At 37.2% G+C, this 10,807-nt stretch overlaps 1 protein-coding gene across 1 annotated transcript; it reads right to left on the minus strand.

The window, feature by feature from the left end:
- Positions 1-2,524: 2,524 nt before the first annotated feature.
- Positions 2,525-10,726, minus strand: LOC116306920 (protein kinase C and casein kinase substrate in neurons protein 2). The gene is made up of 4 exons (XM_089027019.1): positions 9,833-10,726; positions 7,123-7,243; positions 4,778-4,959; positions 2,525-4,669 (listed from the first exon to the last, which is right to left on the minus strand). Exons 1-4 carry the CDS (start codon positions 10,624-10,626, stop codon positions 4,411-4,413), a joined length of 1,356 nt encoding a protein of 451 aa, XP_088883145.1. The 5' UTR covers positions 10,627-10,726; the 3' UTR covers positions 2,525-4,410.
- Between the last annotated feature and the right edge of the window lie 81 nt (positions 10,727-10,807).

Here is a 10,807-nt window from a genome sequence, read left to right on the forward strand (position 1 = left end):
CTCAATTCTGATTGGCTGAAAACAAAGACAATTTTCAATAGTGTGCAAGCTTAACAGGATAAGTCTATTATTGGCAAAAATGTTTTGTAGGTTATAGATTTATCCTGTCAAGTTTACTCAAGGTCACTACTTGGTAGCTTTGCCATTCGAAATGAGATGGTTGATCAGCATGTCTCTAGCTTTTTTACTCTGACGAAGGACTGGCGTCCGTTTTTTCATCTTCTCACCCTTTTATCACTACTGTCTCCAGCTTGGTAGCTTTCTCAATTGACAACATGTATAATAAAATAATTATTGTATTCGGTTTTCGCATGATATCATAAATTATCAAGGCCTCAGGTCTGTGTTATTCGCCTCGGCCTTCCGCTTCAGCAGATAACACAAACCTTGGTCTTGATAATTTATGATACCATGCTCAACCTCATTCAATAATTGTTTAATTATCATAATTAAACTTCATCTCATTGGCAAATGTTTTGGTCCCTTAAATAGCCCTAGCCCCATAAATCAAGAAGTCGTAGTCCAAGTTAGTTCTAGTTCTATAAAGTGCAAACCATACATCCGTAAAAATGGTAACTAAGAAAATTGTATAGATTTGTGAATTTCACATCTGAATTTCACAACTGCCTATGTCGCATTGTCTTGTTAATTGTGTAGTTTCAAAAATTATCCATTCCCTCCTCATGGAGGAATTTTTTTAAGACACCCCCCTACCCCCTGGAAATTCCAATTTTCTTCCATACAATCCCTGTAGTTTTTGTTCTTTCTCTGACCCCCATACTCTTCAGAAATTCCAAATTCCTCTGTGGGGTGGGTATGGATGATTTCTGGAAGTACACATTAAAGTTCCTTAGATATCTTTGAATAGATACCTTTGATAATGATCAAAGCCAATTATTATCAAGATGTCAGGTCTACTGAGATCTACTGAACTTGCTAATTTGTGCAAATTTGTGCAATTTCTTACGAAGTTTTTCACTGATATATGGTATATACTCCAGTACTGTCAATATTTACAATTATTATATGACCGTGAATCTTAGAGCCTGGACACTAGCAAATCGAGCACTCTGATTGGATAGATCGCATCGCGAACTGGTCTAGATTCTCAAGTATTAAACGGTCAGATCGCATATTAATCTTACGGCGAAAACATTTTCCCCCCAAATTGATATATTGGTCATATAATAAAACTCTTATCAACCGAGTTTGGTCAGTCTGTACGGGATAATCTTGACCTCGGTCAAGATTATCCCGTACAGACCTCCCGCTCGGTTAATAAGATCTAATTATTATAAAGTATTGTTGATTTGCAATCTTGTATACACCTATTTCACAAAAGGTTGACAGAGCCAGATGAGATGGGCAATAATTTCAAGAAATTATGGGTATACAACTAAACAATCATGAATAAACAAGGCCTTTAAAGTGCACCTAAGCCCTGATTTTGGCTAATCAAATTTCCAACGGTCTAATCGTGGTATCTATTAGGGGTAAAAATCAGAGGTTTGCTATCTTTTACAGTGTTGATAAATGAAATTTCGAATTTCTGCATTTCTTGGTATCATGAGGTACAATGTGACCAACACGTTGGGGGTTGGGGACTCTGGGGTAAGAGTATTGGGTATATGCACTTCAGAAATTTATAAAAATACCCCTTAAAGATAATGGAATTCTTTTGATAAAATATCGCATTGTCTCATTATCGCATTCTCTCTCATTGGTTCAGAGTGGAAGCCAATTGAGAGCCAAGATACCATGAATGGCTTTCCTGTGATTGGATAATGTGTATTATTCTACTTCCTGATTGGTTCAGAGTGGAAGCCAATTGAGAGCCAAGATACCATAAATGGCTTTCCTGTGATTGGATATTGTGTATTATTCTGCTTTCTGATTGGTTCAGAGTGGAAGCCAATTGAGAACCAAGATACCATAAATAACTTTTCTGTGATTGGATAACTTGTATTGTTCAGGTTTTCAATTGGTCAAGAGTGGAAATCTTTTCTTCATTTCATAAAAAATTGCTGGCTATAAATCTACATATCTATCAATTTTACCTATCTATCTTCAATGCACCCACATCTACAGTAACAATACATTTATGATAAAAATCATCTGAATAATTCATGGAATGTGTGGAAAAGTAGCTTCACTAATAATTGAAAAGATATAATGTACATATTTGGAGGAATATATACTTATTTCAAAAAAGTTAGTCACCAAAAAAACTAGAAAGCTGATATCACTGAGGGTCATGAGAATATTTTAAATATCAAACGTAAGCTTTTGATACAATTTGCAGCTTGAGGATGCTCAGAAGAGGTGAGACTGTAATGGTAAAAGATCTAAAATCCCTCAATAGTTATTAAAGCAGTTGAAACATGTAAAACGTAACTACCTATAATCCTTGTTGGTCTCAGCTTTGTAGCTTTTCAGGTGAGTAACTTTATTGAAATAAGTGTATCTGTATCAATTAATTCTCTCTCAAGAGATTTCTAGTAATAATTATCAAGGCCAAGAGGGATTCAATGAAAATATGTTATTTTGCGACCAAAATTCTCTTTGATCTCAATTTACATGACATTGCTAAGAATCTCTAAGGCTGAAAGGATCTTATGTATTTAGTAAATGGTCTCAAGCCCCCAAACAGCAAACCAGATGCCACTCCACAAGTTACATAAATATACAGTGAATTCAAAAAATTTTGTCGTCAACCAACTCAAGCCTACCCAACTAGACCGAAAGGAACTCTGGGTAGCAATCATTGAAGCCAAGTTGACTCCATAATTTTATCTGACTAGTTATGCCTGGTTTACAGCACGAACCTTCGTAGGCGAGCGGGAAGCGTTGAAGGAGACGTTTTTTTTAATGCCTTTATATTTTCAAAATTGTGAACTGAATCATAACTACTTTGTTTTTCTTTCCCTAAACCCAAAGACATGCATTTGATGGATTGTTTCTCGCCATTATTATCTTATTACTAGCGGGAACAATTAATTCAGAACGAATATTTAACTGCTTCAGTGATTTTTACCAATATTCCTTTCAGTCCAGTTGCGTAGGCTTGAGCCGGTCGACGACAACATTTTTTGAATTGACTGTAGACCTTTTTCCAATTCTTGAAACACAGCTGTGTTTCTTGATTACTGACTCATTTACTCAGGGTTAGCCTTGTATCAGCATCCAAAGTAAAGAATGCACAAGTTCAACAATAGAAAGACTTTGAAATTACATCAGCCTTCATTGTAACTCATGAACACTCTATACAAAATCAATGGTAACCCTGAGTGACAGAGAATTGGTAGCAGGAGATGTTGAGTTAACCCTTTGACTACTAAGGTCCAACCTCATTATTCTGCCTGTGTTCCTAGAGCTATTCAGAAAGTTGACCAAAAATTGTGCTCACAATCATTTATGTGAAGTTTCCGGACTTTGATTGAATAATACCTCAAGTATCAGGGCCGTAACCAGGGGGGAGCATGTGCACCCCCCCATAAAAGCTTAAGGTCTGCTCCTCCATCTCTTTTTTTTTTTGGTTCTGCTTTCTTTTGGTTACCTTTTTTTCTTTTTGGTTCTGCAAATTATTGCCTGTAGCATGTGCACCTCCTTGCAAGATCCCTGGTTACGCCACTAAGTTGGTTATGAAAAAAACGATCAATGGCCCGATTTTATTCGATGTGCACCCTCCCTGTAAAATTTCTGGTTACAGCCCTGAGTATGACAACTGAACAATGGGTTACAGTAGGGTATTTTCTTGGGTGGACACAGGCTGATGAAAAATAATGATAATTTTCGGCCTGTTTTGGTCTGTTTTTGACTTTTTAGTAGCAAAAGGGTTAAAGTCTGACCAAAGAGCAATATGAGAATCCCTCTGATACAGAAGATTGAATTAACTACAACAAAGCCAGCTAAGTTTGGAAGGGTTTGTAGTATTTTGCAACATTAGGGCAGCAACTGATTCAGATGCCACTTTTCCCTATACCAAATGTAACGCATAAGTTATGATAACTGAAAATATTTCTCTTTCATTCCTGTAGAAAAGTGAACGAGCTTCACCACAATTATGTAAGTGGATTGACTGCCTAGCTTTACCTATTTGATGTTTTAAAAATAAAAATTGATGTCAAATCTATAGAAGAAACTATGTGCTAGCGGCTTTCAAGGTAACAGCCACCCCCCTGATATCATCCAGAGTTTACCACTGAGTTTTCTGACTGAAGTCATTTTTCTGAAGTTGATTTAGTCCAACTTAATTTTATTAGGTTAAGCCCTGGAGTGGCATCTAGAACAGGCCTTAGGCACATGTAGAAGTCAAGAGGCAGCCCTCTGCTCCTGAAGGTACAACTACTTGTACCATATACCCAACACACAATTTAAAAAAATAGATTAAGCATAAAGAATTTGATAGATCTAAACAGGTTCTACGTAATCGGCAGGGAATAACCCCAGCTTGCCTTGAAAGCGTCCTTCGCACCAGCCCTGGTCATCCATTTCTGAGAGCTTTGTTATGATCTCACCAGCTTTAAATGATAACTCATCCCCTTCTACACCTTCATAGTCATACAGGGCTCGTACAGGTACACCTATGTCCATGTCGACCTGGGGGGGTTCATTACCCCAGTCGTCTGGTTCTGGGGCATACTCTTCAGACTCTTGGTGTCCAAATGGGCTGGAAAATAATATTAGTTGTCAGATGCAAGGGGTCTATAAATATGGTTATATGATGGTGGTGGTAAAGGTGAGGTGGAATTATAGGTATTGTATGATTTACACTTACTTTTGTTGTTCTTGTTCATATGGAGGCGCTGAAGGGTTCTGCTCATTGACATGATTATATGACGGCGGCGGTGAAGGTGGGGTCGGGTTGTAGGTATTGTATGATGTTGCCTGGGGCTCGTTAGAGATGTAAGCATTTGACGTCTGGTTGCTTTTATGTCCTACTTGATTTTCATCATATTCCTAAAACAAGACAGATTGATAAGTAACTTTTCATCATCTGAAGTATGGTTGTCCTTATAACAAACCTTTTATAACTTTATCGATACCAGAAAACATCCTCTGGGCTGATCTAAGTCAGGGCACGGCTAACTCACAGATCAAACCCTAAAACAACCTCTGGGCTGAACAACCCTGAAGACTTTATTTAAAGAGGATGTAGACTTAATAGTGTAAATACACTAACAAACTTGTGGTCCTCTAAGTTATAATATGAATAGATACTATAAAAATGTATAAATATAAATCTTAGTCAGGGCACCTGGAGAAAAAGCATCAGGGAAAGAGCTAACATACTCTACTCACTGAGACTAGTCACTGAATACACTTTACTGACCATGATTCTACCTTGTACCAGATGACTAGCTGTCTGTCTGTCTATCTTGGTAGTGTCTAAGCACCCTTCAGGTAAAATTAAGTCTGTTACTGAACTGTAATAATGTTCAAGCTTTTCTTGATTTCCTAAAATGTACATGAAGGTCGTTATTCACTTGACTTAGCTTGTTCATAACATGTCGACATCCTACTGACAAACTATCAACGCCCTACTGAAAACTTACCAACACCCTACTGACAATCTACTCACACTGTACTTACAATCTAACAACACCCTACTGACAACCTATCGACACCCTACTGACCACCTATCAACACCCTACTGACAACCTACCAACACCCTACTGACCACCCACCAACACCCTACTGACAACCTACCAACACCCTACTGACCACCCACCAACACCCTACTGACAACCTACTTACAACCTACCAACTACCTACTTACAACCTACCAACACCCTACTGACAAACTATCACACTCCACTGACACCTAACTGAAAACTTACTCCTACAAAAACTACAAATCATTCAATAGTTTACCTAGTATAGGAGAGTGACATTCCAGTTCACACTGTCTGTCTAATGGCCTAGTTTCTTCAGTATTACTGTCTTTACTGTCACATGGACCAAGGTTCTCGTAAAACAATCTGTCTATGACCGGTGAGTCACATGACTGTGGCAACAACAAGTTGAATATCTGCGCCACAGTTTTATGTCTACAATTTGTTGTTGATGGTTCAAAGGGTAAGCACTCCTATAATTTCACATAATGAAATAACTAAACTATCAGAACATGCGTAATGAGTGAGCTTGTAATTTACTTGAATATTAGGCTCCTAATTTACCTATTACGCATGTTCTAATATGATTTCCGAGCCCATCCCACGCAGCCTACCGCCTCATCTCTCATAACTAAACTATCACTAGAGGGAGGTTTAATATAGTTATAAATAAATGAAGAGATGAAAATCTTTTCTTTCTTTCTTTCTTTTGTTGAAAAAAATTAAAGCTCTAAGCAGGAAACAGAATGTATTAGATTAATGATGATGGTGATGATGATGGTGATGATGATGATGATGGTGATGATGGTGATGATTATGATGATGGTGATGGTGATGACGATGGTGATGATGATGATGGTGATGATGGTGATGATGATGGTGATGACGATAGTGATGATGATGATGATGGTGATGACAATGATAATGACATTGGTACTTACTGTGATGGACAAGATAATGATAACAATGTTGATAATAACTTTAATACTATTTTTATAAAGCGCATATTCCATATGCATATGTTCAGTACATACTCATTTAAGAAACATAGCTGAGAACCTTTATAGCGTGCATATTCCATATGCATATGCTTACATGCTCGCAATGAATGTTAATGATAGAGATTTCAGACAGATTTCACCTAGATACATTTATGTGTGTGTGTGTAACCTCCTAAGGCTGTGTTCATAATGTATGGCTGAGGGGGGAGCAGGTAAAATTGAGGGGACATCGGGAAAATTTTGGCAGGAAAAGGGGGGATAGACAAATTTTTATCAGAAAGATGGGAGGGATGCACAATTGTTGGAAGAAGCAACAAGCCTTGCTTCGGGAGAATCATATTCTTTTTGCATGACTTTAAAGGGGGGTGTTAAGAATTATTCTGAACATTTCAAATTTTCATCTGCCCCCCCTGCCATACATTATGAACGCAGCCTAAGCCTTTACTCCCCTTGTGGGGTATAGGCCATCAACAAATCTGAACGCCAGTGCGTGTGTATATACTAACCTCAAAGACTGGCCAGTTGGGTGGCATTGCTGTCCCATGGTTTCTTGACCACCAATCCAAATCTTGCAGACTGCTGGCCATTTGAAAGGACGTACTCATTTGAACAAATATACCTGAGAACCTGTGATGAAATAATAATCATCATATTAGGTAAGGTCTTTATTTATAGACAAACATTTTTAATGTGTGACTACACCAACCAAGGACACCCAGACAAATTTTCATACAAATTAGCCAATCACAATTGAGTATTTTAAAACAATAGAATCTTTACAAATTTTCACATTTTCCTCTTTAAAATCATATATTCAACTACATACAGTGTGTGTATGACCAGAAATAAACAAGAAACAGCTTAAAACCCAGAATTCAGAAATCTATCTGTTATGCAGCGGTAAAATGTGAGTTTTTAAATTTGTTTGGGTAGCCTTGGTTGATGCAATTACAAAAATTAACTAACTAAATGAATTATAAAAATTACCCGCATACTAAATAATAATCATGCAAAAGTCATTATTGGTAAGCACAGGTAGCATAGCGGTGAGAGCGCTTGCTTCTTATCAATGCGACCCAAGTCCAACCATGCTTGGTGTTGTATGTGAGTAGAGTTGTTTGTTGGTTATCTCCTGTTATCTCGAGGGTTTTTCATCCGGGCTCTCCAGTGTTCCTCCCTCCACAAAAATCAACTTCTAAATTTCGATTCGAGTGCTAACCCTTGTAAAGCAAGGACGATTTACGATGATCGTAGAGGGGCAGGGATGAAAGGGGTGATGATTATGATAATGATGGTTGATTGCAATGGTGATTATTTTATTATCAACAACAGTCAGTGTTATCACAAAAGCAAGCCTTATGCAAACTTCACACGAGCCTATGCATTAAAAACAATAAATAACAAATTACTTATTATTCACTGATAATTGTAAGCTGCACGCCTGCTAATAGCGTCTTAATATGCAGTGTATAAAAGTCCTCCACTGGTCATAAAAATGTAAAGTGCATTGAGATGTCGTACAAACACGCTATATAAGAACCTCCCATGATAATAATAAGGGGGTCCTCTGAGCTTATTAGGTTTGGCTCATGCAAAGTTTGACATTCGTATATTCGGCATTAGGTAGGACTCTTTAAGACCCAGTATTACTACTTTCATCATTTTATTTTTAGCACATGTCACACTGTAGTTTTTAATTTCAACATTCATCCAATCAAATTTAAGTATTCTGACAGATTAATGAAGAATACTCTATAGCTTGGGCTAACAGGAAAGAACTCTGAACCTAATGCAACAATATTGAAATTGAAAGGCCATATTCATTACAGTCACTGTAATTTTAAACAAATGAAAGTGAAATAACGGATGAAGTTTATTCATTTCAATTTTTTAATAGGTTTATGTCAGTACATGGGATCTAATTAGAAGTCTCATATTTCACTTTTGCGGGGGGAAAACAATAAACAAATTATAAACCTTCAAACTTTATTTATACCTTGAAACAACCTCTGGGCTGATCTAAGTCAGTGCATGGCTAACTCACGATTTGAACCCTGAAACAACCTCTGGGCTGATCTAAGTCAGTGCATGGCTAACTCACAGATTGAACCCTGAAACTACCTCTGGGCTGATCTAAGTCAGGGCATGGCTAACTCACAGATTGAACCCTGAAACAACCTCTGGGTTGATCTAAGTCAGGGAATGGCTAACTCACAGATTGAACCATGAAACAACCTCTGGGCTGATCTAAGTCAGGACATGGCTAACTCACAGATTGAACCCTGAAACTACCTCTGGGCTGAACTAAGTCAGGGCATGGCTAAATCATGGATAGAACCCTGAGTCAACCTCTGGGCTGATCTAAGTCAGGGCATGGCCAACTCACAGATTGAACCCTGAAACAACCTTTGGGCTGATCTAAGTCAGGGAATGGCTTACTCACAGATAAAACCTGAAATAGGTAATTGATCTGTGCTTTAACTCTGTCGTGCAATATCAAAACAAATCATTTCACAAATGTAACAGATTTTCAACTCCTTATAACCTGAATCAAATTAGCAATGAATAATTGATAATATTAATACTTATCAGTTTTAACAAACATATTTTACTGTAAATCATACCCTTCGAGGATTTAAATCTCAAAATCAATACTGAAATCTAAACTTCGCAACAATCAGTCTATCAATAACACGATGAATATTTGTTCAAAAATACTAATTACTTAAACAATTAACATTAATATTTAATCATAAAACTCATAAATTATCATTAGGATTTACAAGGATGATCAGATTATGAGCGATATTTATTTATGCAGGATTTATAGTTTTGATAGTGAACAAGCTTGATATTTTGAATCACACATATTTGTTAAATAAATTCAGTGCCGCGAGCTCTCTTTACCTCAGGACATATTTTAAAATTTAAACCCAAGTTAGATTCGTATAGATGAATCATTTATAGTCTTGAAATTTTTTGGAAATTCTTTAAGTTCATTGATGCATAATGATTGGATTTAAAAACTAATTTAAAATACATCTTATAGTGAGTAAAATCGAAAATTAAGAGTGAAGACGCTGTAGTTTTGAGCCCTTCTCGTGGCAATCAGTCTCCATTTTTATCAACGATTAACCACACCGTTATAGAACAAATTTGGTTAACAAAATTTAATTTTTAATAGGTTAAAATAAGAGAAAATAAATAAATACTCACTCAGGATTGTCTGCAATATTCAAGCAACGATGATATTTCATCAAAGCCTCTTTGAAAAATTCTAGTCTTTTCTCTTCAAATTCTTGGCACTTTTGAAACTGTCGGGTCATTCCTTCTGCATATGTATCGTTGTATTCATTAGTTATTTCCTCAAGTCGTCTTTCATATTTAGCTTTAGCTTTCTCCATGTCATCTTTCTTTTTTTCAACTCCATCTTCGAGCTTTCGAAGTTTTTCTTGCGGGAAACTAACGTCGTGACTCGCATCGCTCACTTGTTTTTCAGCTTGTTCTTTCGCTTTTGTAGCCCCATGGTAGGCCTTTTTTGCTCTCATTACCTTCATTAGATATTTAGCCCAAGGTTTCTGGGCTTTCGCAAAGCCATCTTCAGCATCTTTAGTTTCTTTCCATTGGAATAACGACTTATGGTAGTTTTCGTTTTTCCACTTCTTCACCAACTCGTACACATCATTCATCAAGTCTTCCTTACACTTTACATGAATGTTTGAACGAGAGTTTGCTTCATTCACTGTTCCTTTCATTGCTTCCTCCATAGTGTTATATTCAGGGCCTAGTTTGATAGTTTCTTCCCATTTTTTAGCCCAGTTTTTCAGCTTGTTAGCGTACTTTGCTTCGATCTCAGCTCTCTCGGCTACCAACTTCATCAACTCGTCACATAACTTTGCTCCATCGTCAATGCGTTTTACAGTCCTTCTGTAGTTCCCAACATCCCAAAAACTATCCGACGAAGCACTTAAGTTCTCGTCCGAGCCCCTAGGTGTTCCTCTAACTGACATTTTTGAGTCTTAAATGCATAAAATGAGCTAAAAGTAGAGCATAATCTTTACTATTCTTGACGAGATCTTTCCAGGTCTGTTTAGAGTATAGAATGTCTATGGGGGGAGGCGCTGGGCGTGTTTTGGTCTCTTGCGCATGCGCATTATTCATTTTGCGTTCCTGAGGCAAAAAAAACTTTCC

This window comes from Actinia tenebrosa, unplaced genomic scaffold (genome assembly GCF_029948245.1).
Source record: "Actinia tenebrosa isolate PJP-AT-01 unplaced genomic scaffold, QUT_ActTen_1.0 PGA_scaffold10__47_contigs__length_13832649, whole genome shotgun sequence".
Taxonomy (NCBI): domain Eukaryota; kingdom Metazoa; phylum Cnidaria; class Anthozoa; order Actiniaria; family Actiniidae; genus Actinia; species Actinia tenebrosa.

Coding starts and splice junctions, on each gene's coding strand:
- LOC116306920 (XM_089027019.1), bottom strand. CDS start 10,626: ATGTCAGTTAGAGGAACACCTAGGGGCTCGGACGAGAACTTAAGTGCT. Junction 7,244..9,832: donor AATATTGCAGACAATCCTGA/GTGAGTATTTAT, acceptor ATTTCATCACAG/GTTCTCAGGTATATTTGTTC. Junction 4,670..4,777: donor TATGAACAAGAACAACAAAA/GTAAGTGTAAAT, acceptor ATTATTTTCCAG/CCCATTTGGACACCAAGAGT.